The 22,698-nt window shown below is 46.3% G+C and overlaps 1 protein-coding gene across 8 annotated transcripts in view; it reads right to left on the bottom strand.

Annotated features, from left to right (window-relative positions):
- The window catches only part of RAB11FIP3 (RAB11 family interacting protein 3), a 90,344-nt gene that overhangs the window by 32,995 nt on the left and 34,651 nt on the right, over window positions 1-22,698 (bottom strand). For 6 of the 8 annotated variants that reach the window (XM_081169859.1, XM_081169852.1, XM_081169853.1 and 3 more), the window contains one exon: window positions 12,123-12,217. In XM_081169859.1, coding sequence (XP_081025985.1) covers window positions 12,123-12,217 — 95 coding nt within the window. The remainder of the gene's footprint in view (window positions 1-12,122; window positions 12,218-22,698) is intronic. The other 2 variants (XM_081169854.1, XM_081169857.1) reach the window with 1 other exon arrangement.

Below are 22,698 nucleotides of genomic sequence, written 5' to 3'. Positions count from 1 at the left end.
CTCATCTGCACACAACACAAAGCCCAACTATGGCTTAGCATGAAAGAGGAAGTGCACTGGTGAACAGGGAGAAAATTTTGGCCACTGCGCTCCTTCCCAACTACCGGGAGCAAAGCCATTGTTTGGCTTAATGTAAGTGATGGGTGGCGCCTGTTGGGACTGGTAGAGTGGAAGGCAGGGAGCCCAACAGTAGGGGGAGCCAGAGGCATAGACAGGCAGAGCCAACTAGTTCTAGTTTTGTTCCCATCCTCTTTCTCCTTGCTGAATTCTACAAGGGCAACCCTCGGACTAAGGAGGAAGGTGACAAGCGGGGCCACCCCTTGGGCTGGTTGTATGTAAGACTACAGGCAGGTGGAGGCCAGCTGAGAATCAGACCTTCCTTTCCCTTCAATTCCTCAACTGTCTTTCTCCCAACTGACACTTAAATCCCAACTGACAAGAACCTCCAGCCAATCAGGTTATGCCACCATCCAGACCAATCAGAATGCGTTGACCTGATCCAGGCCCCACCTAACATTCTCAAAGCAATCACCTATCTCCCTCTCCTCTCAGAACTTGGTCACTAAGCACCACTGCCAACCAGGCTTGTAACATCATTAACAGTACAAGGCCTTGGGTTTTCAGAGTCACAGAATATTTCTTCTCCCTTTTAAAACACAAACGTAAACAGACGTATCTATAGCCAGCCCTACCATTTGTCTACATTCTACTATGAACAAACCACGAGGTGCGACCAAGGTTTGTTCTTGGCTTACCACACATGGTTTGTTTGGATCAAAACAAACCACAAGACTGGATTCAGACTTAAACCAGATAAATGAAGCAGGTAACTAAAATATCTGCGATCTGTGTCCTGCCATTAGGAATGGTCCCAGGGCAGGATCCAGAAGACATGTGATGTGGCTAATCTACTCAGGCTAAGTAGATCTGATCTGGTCAGTGCCTGGGAGACACAGCCTGGGAACCCCCAATGTAACAGTGCCTTGAGTTCCACAGAAGGACAGGTGGATAGACATGAACTAAATCGACTATATATTTTGGAAGGCTGTTTGTTCACTGCGTAGCTGGACACCTCTTAAGACACCTTATCCAAATTTCTGCACAATGGGTCCTGAGATCAAAGAGCAGGTTTTCACCTATGTTTGGATACAACTAGATGCCCATTTTAATCAAGATCACCAACATTTCAAAACTCCACTGCTTTTATTGTTTCTTAGAATTCCTGAGCAACGTTGGGTACAACGCTCTAGTAAATAAAAACAAAAGCCTTCAGAGTATATTGTTTTTCGAGCCATTAAGGACAGACCCTTTCAACAAGCAACCAAGAAATCCAGGTCACACATATCCATTTGTGTTACAACACCTTTTTTTTTTTTAAGGCAGTTATTTCTGGTGAACAGACATCAGAATAATCTCTGGGAGAATACCGCTTATTCCCTTCTACTCCAAAGAGAATGCAAAAGCAGGCAAATTACTCCTGAAGGTCATCTTGACTCTTGACTATTAAATTTGCACACCAGGGGAAAACAAATAAATACACACCCATATCAAGTTCAGAGGAGCTTTTTCAAAAACACTGCAAAGTTCTGTATCGAGAAAGGTTAGCAAAGGAGACACCATGTGCTTAGCAGCAAGATTTTGCAAGCTTTCATGTCACTCGCTTAAATGCCAAAGGCACACATGAGACAGGTAAACAGAGGATCACTCCAGAATTGTATTTCTCTCCAGATTTTCAGCATATGATCCTGAAGCCTTGAGCTGAAGTGTGAAAACTGATCACAGTCCCCTTAACACAGTAACATTAAACTAATTTTTTTAAGAACTGAAACCCTCTGCCAGGCTTGCTTAACCATAGCCCCCGTCCCCCCGCAAAGCCAGTTCAAAACCGATAGCTCTTGTCAATGCTCCTGGTTTTTTTAGATGTTAGTCTTATATCAACCCTTTCTTTCACAGAACTTACGGTAAAGGTTCTCTCTGTTTTTCCCTCATGACCACCCTGAGGGATAGGACAGGTTTCAGGCTTCCTCAACCTCAGCCCTCCAGATGTTCTTGGCCTACAACTCCCACGATCCCTAGCTAGCAGGACCAGTGGTCAGGGATGATGGGAACTGTAGTCTCAAAACATCTGGAGGGCCGAGATACTAGCCCCAAATCAGAAGGCTGAGGTAGGTTTCCCCAGTTCCAGTTCAATACTCTAATCCAGGCATCCCCAACCTGTGGCCCTCGGCCTACTACAACTATGACCCCTAGCTAACAGGACCAGTGGTCAGGGATGATGGGAATTGTAGTCCAAAACATTTGGAGGGCTGAAGGTTGGGGATGCCTGCCCTAATCAATACATTCATCCATTTGCAACCCCACATTCAAGGGCAGCTCCACAGAGGGAGGAACGCAGTAGCTCAGCTTTCATTTGATGAAGGCATGGGTGACTGTTTCTTGGTCCCCTCCATGGGGCAGAAAAAGGGGAACTAAGTGGCTGAGGTTGGTGGGAGTTGTAGTCCAAATATCTGGAGGGCACCAGGTTGGCAAAAGCTGGTTTAAAGTCGCAGGTATACACCAGCGTTTGTGTGCATTGCACCACTGAGCGGCTTCCACTCCTCAATAGGCAAAGTAGAGAGAGTTCTAAGTTTCAGCCACTGCTTTGGAGCAACAGCAAATATAGCCTTGCCTGGTCATTTCTGTTTCCTTCCCTCCAATTAAATATTAAACCCCCAGCCAAGATGCCAGGGAGACAGGCTCACATTCCTAACCTAGATATCCATTTACCAAAAAGCAAAGCCTCCCAAAAAAAAAAAAAACTGCTGCTGCTGCAGCAAGAGCAAAAAAAAAGTTAAACTGTCACCTTTGGGGGGGGGGGAATCCACTTCCCCGCCTGCACCTCGCCCCCATTTTACAGCCTCAGGAAGGGCAGCTGGTTTCCAGGGCAGCTGCTGAAAGACCTTTGCAGATTCCTCGGCTAAGGAAGTTTGTTTTTTGTGTTACCAGCAGGCCTGACCTCAGCACATTCTACAGATAAATCTTTTCTGTGAACTGCCCATGCAACGTTGAACAAATACTCAATTTGAAAGGGAGGGGGGAGAAAGAAGTGGCAAACGGAGTCTTGAAAACAAAAACACATATAAACAGTAAAAAATAAGATAAAGGCTCAGTCCAAGTCTGTACACTTTGCGTTCATGGTAATATCAAATACAGTAGTAACTCTTGCATTCTCTGCAAAAACAACCTGCTAACATTATAGCAGAGGTTTTTCGCCCCTTCTGTCAGCCAGTCTTTTTTATTATTATTTCAACCTATGGTGAAAACATTAAAGAAAATTGTCCAGTAGCACCTGAGAGACCAACTAAGTTTGTTCTGGGTATAAGCTTTCATGTGCATGCATACTTCTTCAGCTACCTGTACCTGTGCAAGTTTCTTTGCGACGTTGATAAGAAAAGGAATCTGAAGAAGTGTGCATGCACATGAAAGCTTATACCCAGAACAAACTTAGAATCATAGAATCATAGAGTTGGAAGAGACCACAAGGGCCATCGAGTCCAACCCCCTGCCAAGCAGGAAACACCATCAGAGCACTCCTGAGATATGGTTGTCAAGCCTCTGCTTAAAGACCTCCAAAGAAGAAGACTCCACCACACTCCTTGGCAGCAATTCACCAAACTTTCACCAAACTTTCCCCTGCTTAAGTTTAAAAAGGGGCTTCAGGCAACTAACTCCACGTGGAATTCCACGCGACCGCAACTTGCAACTTAGTTGGTCTTTAAGATGCTACTGGACCATTTTCTTATTTTTTTATTTATTTCGACTGCATCAGACCAACACTGCTGGCTACCTACCTGAATCTTCACCATAGGTTGCGAGGAAACAAACAACACCACACTGTAGTTACAAAAAGTTATATTCACAATCACAATATATTTTTTATCGCATTGTGGACAAGCTTAAGAGCAGCTATCAAGGATGCCTGCCCCAGTTACACCACAGGTTCCATTCAATGCAATAGATCAGGTCCGGTACCCTGGCCTGTTATGTTTGCTCACACATCTTAAAGTACTGTAGAGCCCCATCTTAGTCTAAGAGCACCTGTTCTTCATGCAGGTTCAATCTCTGGCATCTCTAGGTGGGGCTAAGAGAGATCCATGCCTGAAACCTTAAACAGCTGCAGGTCAGTGTGTAGACCAGGGGTGGCTATCCTGCAAGGCACATACAGATGCTTAAACATGTGTTTGTAGCTCAGTGCTAGAGCAGCTGTTATAGATGCAGAAGGTCCCAGGTTCAATCCCCACCATCCCGAGGTAGGGCTGGGACTGTCCACCACCTGAAACCTCACGGAGCCTCTGCCAGCCAGTGTTGACAATACTGAGCTAGATGAACCCGTGGTTTGGCTCAGTATAAGGCAGCTTCCGATGTTCCCTATAAGTCTATTCTTTCCATACACTCCCCAACCTTAACAGCAGGTGGAATTGGCTTCAGGGAACATCATTACCACTAGCTCTGAAAAGATCTCCATCCCTAATGGAAAAGGACCCCAGAGTCTCTGGGAAGAACAGCCAAAGGATTGGTGGTAGCAAGGGAAAGAGTGGGGGAAGCATATATAAAAAAGCAACTTTCTTATGGATACTGGAAACGTCTGCACTTAATGCTTGCAGAGTAATCAAATGAAGGATGAGATTTCATATGCACACCTTCACCGTGAGTTTCTGGGGTGGGGTACACCAATTAAAAAATGACAGTATTAAATGCAGTGAAAACAAAACTACAGCCAAGAGAATATGGTGGGTCCTATATAGGTAAGGAGAGAGATCAGATGTCATAGGTAAGAGGTACACAACAAAAACAACATAATGAAAGTGCCGGATGCAAGGAGGGGCTCCCTCAGCTTAGGGGAGGCCACAGAGAACGCCCTCTCCCTGGCCGCTGCCACCTCAAACTTCTGAGGACTGTAGAGCTGTAAGGTGCAAACTACTGCTGACCAAAACTTCAATAAAGAATGGGGGGAAATTATAATTTACTTGAGAGACCACTGTAAGCAGATGAAAACATTAGCAGGCTTGCAATAACACTTGCAATGTAGAAGATTCTATGGATAAACTGGAGACACATAAAATTTGGATGATGAAATAATATGTAGTTAAAAAGGTTTATACAGTAATAGGATTCATGGAGGTGAAAAGTCTAGAGATTCAGAGTAATCTCTAAATATGGATATGCATTTTGCATTGTTATAACTCTATACCTGTAAAATCAAATAAAAATTATTTTTTTAAAAAAACACCTTGGTTGATTGCTGAACGGAATATTTTATGCAAGCACCTTCCTCTATTTCCCAAACTCCGCAGGATCCACAGTGCGTTAATTCTGCAACCATTCGAAGAAATGATTTACATTGGTTGCTTGTGCTGACCTCTCCGCTCCCCAGCCTCCCCACAGAACCGGTTTCTCTGTTGCTCAATAGATCCAAACCCTTTTCCTTCCTGGATGAGCTCAACGATCCTGGGAGAGAACAAACCACCACAGAAGTACACCCTTCTTTTAAAACATGCACACACACATACAAAACTCACAGGTGGAGAACGCCACGTCTTAGCAGGCTCAGGGAAAATGCTGACTAGGTATGGCTTCCTACTGATGCCGAAGTGTTATGGGCGGACAGATGGACAGGCAATTACCGCTCCCGACACAGGCTCAACTGCCTCGAAACCCACCTGAGGGGCTGAGCTAAAGCATTCCAGAGAGGACCGGAATCTGGACCATGTTAGTACCTCAGATTGGCACCGCTTTCCGAGGGATAATCTTTTACCTGAAGGCAGGCAAAGTTCCTACTCTGAAAAGCGAAAGTCCAACTCTGGATACGCTTACTTAGAAGCACACACACCTCCTGGCTTTCTGCTGGGGGTGGGGAGGAGGCAAGAAGCGATCAGGAAGTACAAACTGGGCTGGTTTGAACAAACTGGCCTCAGCTCTCTCAACAGAGTTCCTTTTGTTCTTGAACTCCCCAGATAACAGCCTACAGGCTAATCTCCCCCCCAGCCCAGCCCCATTTCCCTGCCGGTGTTTCACTGGGAAGGCTCAATTCTTGCAACTAAATGCAGACCTCAGCCACCTTTGGACAAAGACAGCTAAGTTTTAAACTTGTGTCAAAGGAACACACCCTTTTCTAGCTCAGGAACATTTCTCTTTCCCTATACGAAAAGGAGGGGGGTGTCACCCAAAGAAACCGATTGCCAAGGGATTAAAGGTAAAGGTAAAGGGGACCCCCGACCATTAGGTCCAGTCGTGGCCGACTCTGGGGTTGCGGTGCTCATCTTGCTTTATTGGCCAAGGGAGCCAGCGTACAGCTTCCGGCTCATGTGGCTAGCATGACTAAGCCGCTTCTGGCAAACCAGAGAAGCACGGAAACGCCGTTTACCTTCCCGCTGGAGCGGTACCTATTTATCTACTTGCACTTTGACGTGCTTTCAAACTGCTAGGTTGGCAGGAGCTGGGACCGAGCAACGGGAGCTCACCCCGTCGCGGGGATTCGAACCGCCGACCTTCTGATCAGCAAGTCCTAGGCTCTGTGGTTTAACCCACAGCGCCAGCCGCGTCCCTTGCCAAGGGATTAGGGATAGAAAAATGGAAGGATTTCTATGCCATCGGGTGTAACTGAGGGATTCACTGCTGCAGGAAGTGATGGCCATGTACAAGACTTTGGTGGCTTTAAATAATGGGAAGCCAATTTGTAGATGATACAGGTCAAGAACAGGGAACCTCAGGCTTGGGGGCTTCTCCATCTGCTCCCCACCAGGTCTCTCTCCAGCCTTACTTCACACCCTCCTTGAGTATTTTTGCCTGGCTAGACTTTGTAATTGAACTCTGATAATGCTTCTTGCTTGCCTGGATCATAGAATTGTAGTGTTGGGAAGGGACCCCAGGGGTCATCTAGTCCAACCCCTTGAAATGCAGGAATCTCAACTCAAGCATGCATGATAGATGGTCATCCAATCTCTGCTTAAAAACCTCCAAGTAAGGAGAGTCCACCACCTCTTGAGGGAGTCTGTTCCACTGTCCAACTGCTCTTACTGTCAGAAAGTTCTTCCTGGTGTTTAGTCGGAACCTCCTTTCTCGTTCAGTGGTACCTCGGGTTAAGAACTTAATTCATTCTGGAGGTCTGTTCTTAACCTGAAACTGTTCTTAACCTGAAGCACCACTTTAGCTATTGGGGCCTCCTGCTGCTGCTGCCACGCCGCTGCTGCACAATTTCTGTTCTCAACCTGAAGCAAAGTTCTTAACCCGAGGTAATATTTCTGGGTTAGCAGAGCCTGTAACCTGAAGGGTCTGTAACCTGAAGCATCTGTAACCCGAGGTACCACTGTATCTTGAAGCCACTGGTTTGAGTCTCATCCCCCAGAGCAGGAGAAAACAAGCTTGCTCCTTCCATGTAACAGCCCTTAAGATATCTGAATATGGCTATCATATCTCTTCTCAATCTCCTCTTCTCCAGCCTAAACATACCCAGCTCCCTCAACTGTTCCTCATAAGGCTTGGTTTCTAGACCCTTTATTACCTTGCTTCCCCTTGTCTGCACACCTTCCAGCTTGTCAATATCCTCCTTAAATTGTGGTGCCCAGAATGGAGGATAGAGGGATCCGTGGGTGTGGGTGTGCAGAAACAAGCCTACTGTACAGAGGTAAAATTAGCATCCATGGCCCCACCCACTTTTGTCTCTGGCCCCACCCACCACTGCCATGTGGCCCCCTCCAGGAGGTTCCTTTCAGGGAAATGCAGCCCTCTGGCTGAAAATAGCTTTGCCACTGCTCTTATAGGGCTATCTCCCGAAGCTAGACATGGCTGCTAAGCTGAGCCACCATATCTAGAGTCACTCTACCTCAGAGTAACAGATGCTGGGGACACAGAAGAGCTCCCAGAGGTATCTGGTTGGCTATTACTGCCATATTTGATGGGGTTAATCAAGGACAGCCCCACCCAGATATCTAGGGCATAAGCTTGTTTATCTAGAAGTTATTGGTGATCCTACAGTAGGTCCAAGATTTATGGGGCTGTGTGCAACTGCAGATTTCACACGTGATTCGAAAAAGCACATGACTAATGTGCATGGTTGAGCTCTCTCTCTTGCTCCCTCTCTCCCTCCCCCCACAAAAAAAGTGTTTTCACAAGAAGTACGCTATGCCCCAGAGGAAGCAATGTCCAAGCTTAAGGAGATAAAGGGATTCAGTCAACTTCAGCCACCTGACATTCCTCACATCACTGAGCACACAGGAACATAGTCCTTAAGTAATCATTGGCAAAAGACAACAAAAGGCAAGTTGCGATTAGAAGGCGGCTCTCCTTCAGCCCCAGAATGAGCAGAGCTTCTCTAAATCAAGACTGACAGGCAGACGAGCCAAGACTCCATATATCCAGTGCAGTGGCTGGACTAGATTATGAGAGAGAAAATCACTATGGTAGATGAAAAGTGTCAAGAATGGTAGTGTCTACTATGGTAACGGAAAGGGTCTGGTTCTGCCTGGGCATTTGAAGAAACTAAAAAAAAAGGTGATTTTTTAAATTGATAATGTGATTTATGAGTTTTGGGGCTAGATACACACACACACATACACAGTGATGCAGGACTCACAGATTGGCAAAAATCTCCTCCTGCATCTCAAGAAACCTTGTTTGTAACTGTCATACCAAACTGCGTGAAGTCAAGCCAAAGTCTTGCCAAATAGGGAGACAGTATCTTCACATTAGCAGAGTTAGGACCTGCTGTGCCAAAAATCAGGCAAAGTCACATTCTGGCCAGCCATCTTGATTCAAAATGGTGCCCAGCATCCAAGCATCGACGAAGACTGCCACCTCGTGAACCTGTGTGTGCTAATATCTCAAGAGGTGTCCAAACCCACAGTGGACAGACAAACGGACAGATAGACAAACCACTTTCCAAAAGTATAGCAGATTGCTGAAGCATATCCTCTACGGCTGGCCATGGTTTCGCTTTTATGCTGAAGAGTTCTGCATCAGATGTTCCACCGCTTTACACACCGTTCGATTCATAGGCTGTCTGAATGTGTGGCACATTCCTCTCGGAGAGCCTGCGCTTGGCACTAGTGGATAGCTGGACTTTGCTGTTTCCTTCTAGAACACTTTAATCCTGTTCCACGTACTTTAACGGCTCCTTTTTTAATGGCTGACTTTCTAAGCATTTCCCTGCCCTGTAGAAGCTGGGGATTGAACCTGGAACCCTCCTGTTCTGCCACTATGCTATGGGTCTTCTTCATTTTAATTCAGAATCAAGAATGTCTTACTAGACCACAGGTCTAGTAACCAGCACTATCACTGTCATTAGTATTAATTTATATACTGCTTAACAGCCAGTGAGGCTTCTAAGCACTTTACAAGTATAAAGTATACTTGTGCACAAAAGCATAAAGACCAGGTTGCATGAAGGGTGTTCACAGGACTCCGGTGCTTTCCACTCATTATACAAAAATCCTTCACTTTCAATGATCTAATACAAGCTCTCAATAATACAATACAGCCTCTTTCAGTCTCTTCCCAAGTCAGTCCAGCACAATTGCGCCACTCCTCATATTTCCTCCACCACTCATTTCGTCCGATCTTGGTTCAAGTTGTGTTTTTGACCACACCTCAAATGCCTGTCTTACAACTGTGTTCCACAAATAAAGGGATTTTTGTTGTTGCTGCTATTCTGTTTTTGAATGCATTTTAAGATTATCACCCAAGTGTATTATATTGGTCGGTCAGCAGAGGGCAGCGTTGCCAACTCAGAGAGAGAGAGAGAGAGAGAGAGAGAGAGAGAGAGAGAGAGAGAGAGAGACCAGGAAGAGGTTTGTTTATTTATTTTCATTTATTCTTTTATATGAGAAATGCATGCTCTCTTATGGATTTGGCACCTTGCTATTGGGGGGGGGGATAACAAATGATCTACGCCTGGCTAAAAGAACAAAATATAAGACTCTTTTGTGGCACACCGGCACGGTTTTATTGTTTTGAAATTAAATACAAAAGCATCTCCTGTAAGCATTCTGGCTGCTATGAATATTGTGGACCTAAATTTGGATACTTTCGGAAAGACTGCACCATCAAACTGATGTTTTTGATTTCTTTTTTTTTTACACTCTCCTTGTCCTGTCAACAAAATGAAAAGGGGATTATTCTGAACTATTAAACAGTTATTAATAAAAATGTATTTTAAAAAAAATAAGGGGGGGGGAGAAAATAAAAAGAAAGGGCCTCATCTCCTGTGGCAACCGCCAACTCGCAAGGAGCAATGGCCACACTAAAGTTGCATCACTGCCACTAGGCCTCACTTCAACATTGTCTTTGGGCAGAAGCAGCTTCCAGCCAAGCTCTGATCTTGTAACTGGAGAGTCTGAGGGACAGGAGAGAACCTCTGTTTGAACCTTCTCAAGTGTCATTAGGAGAAAACAAAGCCAGATGGATTTAGCTGCCAGTCACTCTGCCTGACCGTGGGATGTATTTGCAGAGGCGGCAAGATCTGAGCGGGGATGAAAGCGGGGCAGGGAGTAGAGCCATATGACCTGCATGCAGTTTTTAAATGCCTAAGGGCACAACCTCAGGGAAATAAATTGGGCTTGAAAAAATGTGGTTGTCACGCTGCCCCCCCCCCCCCGCCCCCATTTGCCGGTTACACTGTTCTTTTGAATGGAGTGGAAAGCTCACAATTTGCAGCAACCCAGTAGCCACAGGCTTCAACATCCCTGCACCCTGATCTGCCCCAGGCAAATGACTAGCATGAAACGGAGCACTCATGTCATCAAGACAGGCCAACAGCCATATATTTCAATCCTCCTGCAAAGCTTCCTTAATGCGTAACCAAAGGAAGAGGTGGGGAAAATCCATGTTGGAGACAAGGCCTGACACTGGATAAAGTGAGGCAAATAAAGATTTGTACTTCCCCAGTCTTTCATGCTTGCAATAGGTAAAGGTAAAGGGACCCCTGACCATTAGGTCCAGTCGTGACCGACTCTGGGGTTGTGGCGCTCATCTCGCTTTATTGGCCGAGGGAGCCAGCGTACAGCTTCTGGGTCATGTGGCCAGCATGACTAAACCACTTCTGGAGAACCAGAGCAGCGCACAGAAATGCCGCTTACCTTCCCACCGGAGCGGTACCTATTTATCTACTTGCACTTTGACGTGCTTTCGAACTGCTAGGTTGGCAGGAGCAGGGACCGAGCAACGGGAGCTCACCCCGTTGTGGGGATTTGAACCGCCGACTTTCTGATTGGCAAGTCCTAGGCTCTGTGGTTTAACCCACAGCGCCACCCGCGTCCCTTGCAATACATGCTTGCAATACTCACTCCTGAACCTGCAGACTAGAGGAAGGAGAAATAAACAAATGCTACACCAAGAAATCAAGGCCACCAATTCCTGCCCATTTATCAAGAAAGCAAAATGGGCCATGCTAACTAATTTCAAGCAGTGGGTATACAATTCTGGTCTCCATCCAGGCCTGCACACAGATGGATGCCTCTTTGCAAAAGCAAGCATTCTTAAGAAAATAAATGTGGCAGGAGTGGAGGGCGGTGAGTGTGAGAGATCCCGTAAACGGTGGCGCATGGCACTGCCACCTTGCAAGCCTGCCAAGAAAGCCTTCACAGATTAAGAATGCCACATTTCCTCATCAGCTGGTGAATTCTTTTTTAAAGTCCTCACGACAATCCATCAGCATTTTAGGTCATTTCATTTTTGCAAAGCAATTTTCTGTAATATAATGCATTTTTTAAAAAACAAAAATGTTATTTTCACAAACACATGCACAGATAACTTGGCTGGACACCTGCATTGCAAAATTTGGAAAGGAGCAAATTTTGAAGGCTAAAAGGCAAGTTTGCCTTTAAACTGAATGGAATTTCCCCCCATCCCTAGCTGAGACCCATGACCATGTGGCCTGGTTTAAGGTGGGTCGCCTCAGCAGCACTCCCACTAGGTAACAAATTGATGAATTAAGCAATGGGGTCCCCAAATACATGTTTGGATTTAAGGCCATGTTTGGATTTAAGTCTGGGCCTGAAAAGGCTGGAGACGGCTGCTGTAAAGACTCAAACCCTGCACAGGCCTTAGTCACTAGGGGCAAGCAAAAGGCTTTGTGTTCAGACACTCACCTCAAATGTGACAAAGTCATCAAACTCATCGGGACAGGCAGATGGTGGTTCATCATGGGCATATCCCATAGTGCAGAGCTGGCTGTCAGGAACTGCTGAAAGGGGGTGAGAACACACACACAGCAAAATATTATTACAGGAGGGAAAGGCAGTTTTTTTATTTAAAAAAGCAACGTTCAGGGGTTGGAACACTCCTCCAGTGAAGTCTCAAGCAGCAGGAGAAGCGTCAGGAGATGAAGGCAAAGGACATTCTGTAAGCCCAAAGTTTCTACCCACAGAGGAGGGTGTCCACCAGGGGTGCCCACTTAAATAAAATATTGGGGGGTTCCAGGTAAACCCTACCCTGCATAATCAATCACATGACGTGGCACACACAAACCATTTGAATGGGAATTCCCTTCAACTCAGGGGGGCGGCCCCCTCAATTATTTTAGGGGGGGGTGAAGGGACCTTGGCCCCTAGGCTCCTCTGGTGCCTGCTGTGCCTTTCTCCTTGCCTTTATCTCCGCTTCCAGTGGGGAAAACCATGTTGCATCTCTAGGTGAGGTGAGCTGCAATGTTCAATCCCTGCTGATACAGAGATGGAGCAGAATCACCTCCCTCTGAGAGGCGGCATGCCCGCTATTATGAGATAATTGCTTGAAAATATCGTTTGCTTCTCGCTGGAGTAAAATAAATTTTATTTAATTGAAAGTACGTAAAAAGTTGTATTAAACACTAGGCATACTCAGGAGTATTGTTGGAGCCAATGCAAAAATAATATTCCAGCAAGAGATATAAATTGTCCCAAATATTAAAAGAAAAAGACACATATAGAATCATGGCACATCTGAAGCTGAAAAGGGGCTTTTTGCTTCTTGAACAAATGTTGCTTTAACACAGCATTCCTCAACTTGGTCGTGAAAAACACCTGGAGGGCACCCCGACACCTTCAACTCTCAAGATACCAAAATCCAAGAGATATTGATTACCGTAGGCACACAAATACAGAATTTACAATGCATGTTCCAAGAGGAGGTCAAAAAGGCCATTTAAGATTTTGGTCAGATTCCAAAAGCTGAGCTAAGGGAAATTTCTTTTTTTTAAAAAAAATTATTTGCAGATAAGTTTAAAGAAACAAACTTTAAGTTTTAAAATCTTGTGGCTATATGTTAAAAGCAACAAGTTAGTGGTCAAATCTAACCATACCCAGAAATCTAACATATGACCCAGAAATCTAACATAGTTAGAAGTGTGGTGTGGTGATGTTTTGGGGATGCAAAAAAATTATAATTTTATGTCAAAAATAAGAAAATGGCAAAATTTCACAGTGTGGTCAAAGGAAACTGAAAATGCATTTGTTAAATATAATTAACTTTGAAAAGGTAAGAAAATAGTTATAACGGTGGATAAAAAAATATTAATAATCTACTCTCAGAGTGGGCATAGAGAATGTATCAGTTTGCTGCTACCACACTGACACTGGCAGATAAAAACATAGGTAAATGGCGTTTCCGTGCGCTCTGGCACTCGTCACGGTGTTCCATTGCTCCAGAAGCGGTTTAGTCATGCTGGTTACACGACCTGGAAAGCTGCCAACAGTATTTTGCTTGAGAATCTTCCCATCCCCCCCAACCCCATGAAAACATTTTTCTACCTATACTTGGCGCTTCCCTACTCTGGGATTACAAATTTGTTCATGCAATAGTTTTCCTCCGCAAAAGCAACACAAGTAAAAAAGTTCCTAGAGGAAAAACCATTTTTACATTAGTGCAAAGTTACTCTTCGCCATGTTAGAAACATAGGAAGCTGTCTTGCACCTCCTCAGACCCAATCTCAGTACAGTGGTACCTCAGGTTACGAACTTAATTCATTCTGGAGGTCCATTCTTAACCTGAAACTGTTCTTAACCTGAGGTACCACTTTAGCTAATGGGGCCTCCCTCTGCCACCGCCACTGCCGCGCTATTTCTGTTCTCATCCCGAAGTAAAGTTCTTAACCTGAGGTACTATTTCTGGGTTAGCGGAGGCCGTAACCTGAAGCGTCTGTAACCCGAGGTACCACTGTATTGCCTACACCAGGCTTCCTCAACCTCGGCCCTCCAGATGTTTTGAGACTACAATTCCCCTCATCCCTGACCACTGGTCCTGCTAGCTAGGGATCATGGGAGTTGTAGGCCAAAAACATCTGGAGGGCCAAGGCTGAGGAAACCTGGCCTACATTGACTGGCAGCGGTTCTCCAGGGTTTTAGGCAAGGGGACATTCCCAGCCCTACCCTGAAGATGTCAAGGAGTGAAACTGAGTTCCCCCATCCCTGAGCTACAGTCCTTCCGCTCTTCCCTTACTGCGACACTGTCCCCTATAATATGAAAGCGGAAAAGGCTATTCTATCAGGATCAGTCCACTACAGCTGAAGTCTAGCACATGGCAGCCTGATAAATTAGATCTCTTAAACCAGGGTCTGCGGCTGCCAAGGGCAATACCGTAATTCATGCTGAGAAACGAGCTTAGGTCCCGTCTTCAGCCAGTAGCGCAGCCTGAGCAGCAAGGAGTATAGCTGGCTCATCGTTTCAACACACAAGCCATGCTTCTCAAATGGCGGTTTTACGGCTGCTGATTCTGCACATTGCAGCCGGTCTGGATTGCAACAATTCCCCTTTCGAGGCTTTGTAAATTTCTGCTCTTCCGAACTCACATCCAGGAGGAGGCCATTACATCCTGGAAAACCGATCTTAAATACTTTTTATTAAAGATTTTCATCATCTACAAAAGAACATGCAATGTCTCTCCCTTTTTTGGTTCAGATTATAAAGTCTTTTGGTTACATTCAATGTAAGTCATTATGGCACCCGAGGAGAGGGGAGAGGGCGAGTGATAAATTTGCACATTATTTTTTCATTTCCCCAAATTGGTATATGGGTGAGGCTTTTATGTCGGTGTCATTTGGGTGGGTTCTCTTTCTATACATTTGTTCGTTTATGTGGGCAGTGAGAGAAGGTTGAGGGGGGCCTGGGGCGTGGTTATTTGCCTTTGATTGACGGCCATGAGATTCATTTACAGGTGTGGAAGGGAGGAATAGATTCTTGGGTCAAGTTAGCCATACTGATCTGCATGCTGCTGGTAGATCCCTGCTATCATTATTGTCATTTTGAGCTGTGTGTGTAATAAAGGGGAGCCGAAGATCAAACCTATCCATTCTGAAGGAAATCAGCCCTGAGTGCTCACTGGAAGGACAGATCCAGAAGCTGAGGCTCCAGTACTTTAGCCACCTCATGAGAAGAGAAGACTCCCTGGAAAAGACCCTGATGTTGGGAAAGATTGAGGGCACAAGGAGAAGGGGACGACAGAGGACAAGATGGTTGCATAGTGTTCTTGAAGCTACTAACATGAGTTTGACCAAACTGCGGGAGGCCGTGGAAGACAGGAGTGCCTGGCGTGCTCTGGTCCATGGGGTCACGAAGAGTCAGACACGACTAAACAACAACAACAACAACAACATCATATCAGGGTGAAGGTGTCCACGAGTCAGTTTCTCCGTTTTATTTGTCCCCATGTCAGTTTCAATCTATCGGTTAGCTTTTCTATTAAAGCTGTTTCCCTATACAATTTGATGCCCAAAGTCCATGTTTACTCCTGACAGGTCTCTCCAGTGTCCAGCTATGATGTTTCTGGCTGCTGAGAGTAGGTGGGTTATAAGCTCTTTCTACTGTGAGTGAGCATTACTGTCTGGGAAAATATTCAATAGGGTCAGTTCTGGGGTGGGTTCCAATACCTGCTTAGTTACTTTACATATTTCTTGTAGGATTGCTGTCCAAAAGGGTTGGGGACAGTCCCACCACATGTGGAGGTACGTGCTTGTAGAGGTGCAGCCTCTCCAGAATTTTGGCAAGGTTCCTGGATGTATTAGCACCAATTTCCTCGGTGTAAGATACCATCTTAAGATAAGTTTCAAAGTGATTTCCCTTCTTTTGGCTGAAATGGATTTAAAGGGAATGGTGTAGACCACATTCTAGTCCATTAGGTAGTTTATCTCATAACCTATGTCGTGCTCCCATTGTTTTTTAATTGTGTTAAGGGGGTCTGCAGAGTTGTGGAGCAGCATTTTGTATATTGCAGATAGAAAAGTGATTTTAAATAGAGCGAGTTGCAGTTCCTCAACCCCCTTTTGAAATGAATTGGGCATTTTAAAAATGAAATAATAATTTTGTTCTTCTGGTCTGGTTGTTAGGAGCAGCATATTCCCAGAGTATGCTACAGTTTGGAATATTACACTAGTGCGAGACCCTAATTAGTAACTCTCCACTGGCATAGCCAAGAGATACATGTCAGGATGTCTGCTCATTTAAAGGCAGAAAAAGACTTTGAGATCATAAGGTTCTTTTACACAATCAGGTCTCTTGTTACCACAACTCTTTCTCCCACTTGACCACATAATAAAGTTTACAACTTTACATGCTCAGGAACTAAATGAACCAAATCTACCAACCACAACACAGCTTGCAAACTATTATTTTTGTCCTGGGGTAAATTAACTGCCAAGTTCTCATTTATTGCAGCAAATCCAATAAAATAATGATGCCGTGCAGTGTTGAGTTTGCTGCAGTAAAAAACTCCCTAAACTTACTGCAGCAGATTTATATTGCGTCAGATGGTACACTGGGTTAGAGAGGCAGTGTGGTGTAGTGGTTGGAGTTTGTGCAAAGCACCTGATCTCCCTCATTCCAAAAAGGTAGGTACAGAATTGGAGAACGACAATAACTTCTTAAAGGATGTTGTGAACACTCTCACAAAAGGTTTTAAAACAAACCAACAAAAAACACACGCTATGATCATCCCAAATTGATGCTGCACCTATTACAAAAAGGTACATAGTTAAGTTCAGTGCTTTGCATGGAGAAGAAGCCAGGCCCAATCTCAGGTATCTCCTGTTCAAAGGCTCAGGTAGCACAGGTGTGGGCTACTTAGGGCTCTGGGAATTGCAGTTTGTTAAAGGTCCTGAAAGTTTGTAGATGACCCCCATGTTCCCCTCACAGAGCCATAGTTCCCAGACTTCCTTGGGAACAGGAACTGATTGTTAAACCACTCTGAGAACTGTTCCTTTGCCCCACCAAAGGGCAAACATTTCCATCCTGAGAGCCATATTCCCTTCTGCGTGACCTCCTGAGGGCCACACGCCATTGACAGGCAGAGCCAGAAGCAAAAGTGGGTGGAGCAATTCATGCAAATTACACCTTTGTCCAATGGGCTGGTTTCTTCACACAGTCCTCCATCCAGAAAAGCAAGAGACATTGTCAGTATTTATGGACACATTCCACCCAGGCAAAAACACCCAGAAATAAAAAGAAGGGCAAATGCAGAGTATGGCCGAGAGAGAGGGGCGTGTGGCCTGGGGAAAGACCCAAGAAACAGACAGAGAGGCCCCTGGAGCCTGAAGTTCCTCAACCCTGCATTTATACTATAGATCAGAGGTTTTCAACCATTTTGACTCCAAGGCTCCCTTTCTTGCAGAGGTGGCAGCCTCTCACCCTTTTTCAAACACCCTCCCTTGTGGAGTGTTCCCTCAGCTTCCTCTCCTCTCCCCTCTCCTTGGGAGTCCTCTGAGCAGCCACAGGTGCCGTCCCTGGTACCTGAGCTGCCCCCCCCCGCCCCAAAGAGAACTGCCCCCTCACACTGCCCCCACAGGGGGAGAGGAAGCACTCCCTGACCAGCCCCAGAGGCATCATTTGCCTGGGGAGCAAGTAGCCAGGGCTACTGCTGCAGCAAACGGCCGTGAAAGCCTTTGGGAGGCAGAGACAGGAGAGGGCATCAGATGAGGGAGGGAAGGAAAGAAGAGGAGGCCAGTGTTGCCCAAGGCACCCCTGACCATCCTTCAAGGCACCCCAGGGTGCCACGGCACACTGGTTGAAAACCCCTGCTATAGATCTAAACTAGTTTCAACATAATATCTTCTCCCTATTTAACTTAGGTGATGTTGGGGAATTGTGAGCTGGGGGAGAGGGAGGAGCAGATTGCAGCTAGGGATGTTTTGCAGAAGGCGCTCTCGGCAAATACTACAATTCCCAAAGTTCCCTGGGGTAAGCCTGGGCAGTACAAATGCTTTACAGTAGTACCTCTGGTTAAGTACTTAATTCGTTCCGGAGGTCTGTTCTTAACCTGAAACTGATCTTAACCTGAAGCACCACTTTAGCTAATGGGGCACTGCCGGAGCACGATTTCTGTTCTCATCCTGAAGCAAAGTTCTTAATCCGAGGTACTATCTTTGGGTTAGCGGAGTCTGTAGCCTGAAGCGTATGTAACCCGAGGTACCACTGTACTTTAAATGCACGCCACCCAGCTTTTCCCACATCAGTGGTTTTTTTTTTAATCCAACATCCCTCCTCTGTATATTCATTATCATCTCTAGAATTAGGGTCTCAGAAAGTCTGCCAGGCCACCCCTCAAGCCCACCCACCCACCCAATCAAAGTGTTGTTCTGCAGTTGCAACAGAGAAACAGCAGGGAGCTGGCTGCCCGCCAACTTCTTCACAGGTCCAGGACCAACGGCACAGAAAGGACAAACTCGACATGGCTTGGAGTCGTCTACCCAACTCATTATTGCATCTCTCTTTTGGGGCAGGTCTTCCCTCCGCCCGAAGCATATGGGCACATTGTATACAGTTGATGTTGCTATGGTGACCTCACCCAACGGTCCCCGCCAACACAATAGGCTACATGAAAGCTTTTGAATCCCTGTTCAAATGAGCGTTAAAAAACCCACAAACCCTCGCTGCTCATTAGCAACACAAACCCACAAAGGACTCCCCATCTGCCCATTACAGGCGCACGTGCTGTCGGGCATGGTCAATGGGGACCTTGTAGCGCTGGTGCGCCCAAAAATACAATAGCTAAAAAGAGAGACAGCACTGGTACAGCAATGGAGCATTTGGGATTTGCCATCCCGACTGCCGTGTCCCAAGAAGATCCCCAAATGCCACATGGGCACAGCCGGCACCTCAGATGTTTGCCTTCTTGCTGACAACCAGTCCAGGCCCTGGCTGCCCTCCTGCTCCTGAGTCTCAGCCGAGCGCAGCCCTAATAGTCAGTTTCCTCCTCTTTGGCCTCGGTTCTGCCCTTTCAGAACTGATTAGGAGTGTGGGGACAAAACTATAATTACAGTGGGACCTCGGGTTAAGAACTTAATTCATTCTGGAGGTCCGTTCTTAACCTGAAACTGTTCTTAACCTGAGGTTCCACTTTAGCTATTGGGGCCTCCCATTGCTGCCGCGCAATTTCTGTTCTCATCCTGAAGCAAAGTTCTTAACCTGAGGTACTAGCGGAGTCTGTAACCTGAAGCGTCTGTAACACGAGGTACCACTGTACCGTAATTGGCTTTGCTTGTTGTTGCCTCTGGCTCCCCCTACTGTTGGGCTCCCTGCCTTCCACCCTACCAGTCCCAATGGGCACCACTGACTCACAGTCATCAGATCCCTCAGCTTTTAACCAGACACAAGTCTCTCATTCGGCACTGCTCACTGAAATACAATGGAGCCAATATCCATTTTCCTCTAAGAGTTGCTGGAGTGAGATGGGTGCTTGCGCATGGGATATGACAACATTTGTGAAATGAGCAAGGGCAGCAAAAAGGCAACGTGCTGATCAGGACCGGAGCCATGTTTGCTTTTCCCCTGCTTCGCATAGGCCCAACCTACAACAATAGAAGCTTTCAGGAGCATTAAGTCAGCTGGGAGAGCATTATGGCCTTGTGGCGCCTGAGAGACACGCCGCCGAGACCAGGGGGTCTGGAGCAGAATAGTTCCGAGAGCCGAGGCAGGAAGATAGGCTATTGTGCCAACGGACTGTGGAGACAGGACCAGACTGGGGAAGCAAAGCCCTGGGGATGTCACAGCATTGCACCAATTCTGCATCAATTGTTGCCATTCTGTAAGATCCAGCAACCAGAGTTGGGAAAGGGCGAGGTTCCATGGGCTCTGCTGTGACAGGCCAGCTCCATCAGGCCTCCTCCTCTCCCCTCAACGGTCACCTGGGGCCGGCCATTCCACCAGACTGCCTCTGTGGGAGAGACAGGGAGCAGGGCTCATTTCATCAGCTTTGCTGGCACCTCCACCCCCTCAGCTGTGCCAGCTGGGCATTATAGGAACAACTGTTTTGATTTTCCTCTTCCCCTCCTTGTCCCTCGTGTACTGTGTTCTTTTAGATTTTACCCTACGGGTAGGGACTGTCTCGTTTTGATTGTACGTAAACCGCTCTGGGAGTTTCTTTCGCCGAGGAGCGGGGTACAAATGCTCTAAATAATAACAGAAAGAAAGAAAAATAAAATGTCACCCGGCTGCTTCTAGTTTTTTTTTTTTGGAGGAAAGTTAAATAAAAAGCACCCAAAGCAACATGCTCCATACAGTGGTACCTCGGGTTACAGACACTTCAGGTTACAGACTCCGCTAACCCAGAAATAGTACCTTGGGTTAAGAACTTTGCTTCAGGATGAGAACAGAAATCGCGTGGCGGCAGCGGGAGGCCCCATTAGCTAAAGTGTTCCCTCAGGTTAAGAACAGTTTCAGGTTAAGAACGGACCTCCGGAACAAATTAAGTTCTTAACCCGAGGTACCACTGTACTGCCATTCTTTAGATCAGGGGTGGGAAGCCTCAGGCCTGGGGGCCAAATGCAGCCCCCACCTCTCAATCTGGCCCTCAGAACTCTCCCCAGGGCCCTCACTGGCCCTGCTTGGTCACCTGAGTTTTAGTGCCCGACTAAAGCATGTCCTTGAACTGATAATGCCTTTTGCTAAGTGTGGACGAAGGATAGAATGGGCTGAGGGTGTGGAAGCAGAATCCAGCCCACATTACGAGGGGGGAGAATACACCAGCTATTCTGCTGACCAGCATGTGGCCAGTGTTAGACATTAGCCAGGCGCCAGGCACGTTTTCCTACTGGTGTGAGTCCAATTGCGACCATTTGGAGATCTCTGGATGTCAGGCTGGCGACTGACATCTCCATCTGGCTAGCTCCTCAAGCTTTCTTAAGCATATAAGCAGAACAACTTATTTACTGCATTTAGATCCCACCTTTTTCTCCAAGGAGTACATGGTTCACCCTCTGCATCAGTTAAACCCCTACAATGACCCTGTGAGGTAGGTTAAGAGACTGTGACTGGTCCAAGGTCACCCAATGAGCTTCATGACTAAGTGGGGATTTGGACTCTGATCTCACAGGTCCTAGGTCCAACACACTAACCACTACACCACACTAGCTTCCTAGAACACTTCTGCTAGGGGGCAGCACTTTAAATTAAGTAGGTAAATAAACAGGGTGAAAGCAAAATGTCCCTGAGAGAAGAATCTGAAATATTTCGCTTGAATCTTGAATTTGTTTTAGTCTGGGTTGTTCTATTGTGGTGATCGTAACCTAGGTTTAAGGTGTCATTAGGCAATTACATTATATAGCTGAGTTTCTAACACTGCATGTTAGATATTCTGATAAATTGTTATCAAGATATGCCACAGTGGATAACGGAGTCTAGCATTCTTCCTGTGCTGATGGCTTGGTGCTAGGACTGCCTAGTGAATACAGCAGAAGAGCAGAGTGGAAAAGAAGACAGGCAGAAGCTTCGAGAAGGCCAGAGATTTTCCTGCAAATCCTTCATTCGGTTGGAGCCCAAAGGCTGTGATGTCAGCGCAACGCCCTCAATGCTCCACATCTGGGTAGCTTCCTGCCATCCCCATTTTGAGTTTGCAGTAGCAAAGGCAAACCGACATCACTGTTACAAACTTCCTTGCCGCTTCTCCTCTCGGAAAAAGTAGGTCAACGCATTGGATCATCTGCTCAGATGCTGCTAAGCTAGTAGAGAAAGAGGAGGCTATGAAGACCGCCAGATCACTGGTGAAAATGAGGGAGGAGTCCATCTGAGTAGATGTGCAGGAGAGTCGACTTTCGTAGCCAATTTAAGGAAAATTCGCACATACGCACACACGTTTGTCGCTTGAAGATTGCAGTGTCCAAATAGGGCACTGTCACCCCAGTCTCAGCCTGCCCGCTTTCTTACTTACAACCAGTCCAAGGGGTGGCACAACCTGCAAACTTCTTCCTCCTTAGTCTTAGGGTTGTCCTTATGGACTTCACCAGAGACTCCTGAGTAAGTTTAGTGGTCAAGAAATAACAGGAGAAGTCCTCTTGTGGATCAGGAATTGGTTAGGTTACAGGAAGCAGAGTGAGAATAAATGGACAGTTCTCTGAATAGAGAGAAGTAGAAAAAGGAGTCGTTCCCCCCTCCCCAAAGGATTGGTATTGGAATCTGTGCTTTTTAACTGGCTCATAAACGGTCTAGAATTAGGAGTGAGCAGTGAGGTAGTCAAGTTTGCTGATGATAGTAAGTCAGTGGTTTTCAACCAGTGTGCCATGGCACCCTGGGGTGCCTTGAATGATGGTCAGGGGTGCCGCAGGCAACATGGCCTCTGTCCCTCTTTCTTTATTTCCCTCCCTCCTCTGATGCCCTCACTGCCTCCCAAAGGCTTGCACGGCTGTTTGCTGCATCAGTAGCCCTGGCTACATGCTCCCCAGGCAAATGGTGCCTCTGGGGCTGGCGAAGGGGTGCTTCCAAGGCCTC

This window comes from Podarcis bocagei, assembly GCF_964188305.1.
Source record: "Podarcis bocagei genome assembly, chromosome: 14".
Classification (NCBI taxonomy): Eukaryota; Metazoa; Chordata; class Lepidosauria; order Squamata; family Lacertidae; genus Podarcis; species Podarcis bocagei.
This window is presented reverse-complemented; position numbering and strand designations above follow the sequence as displayed.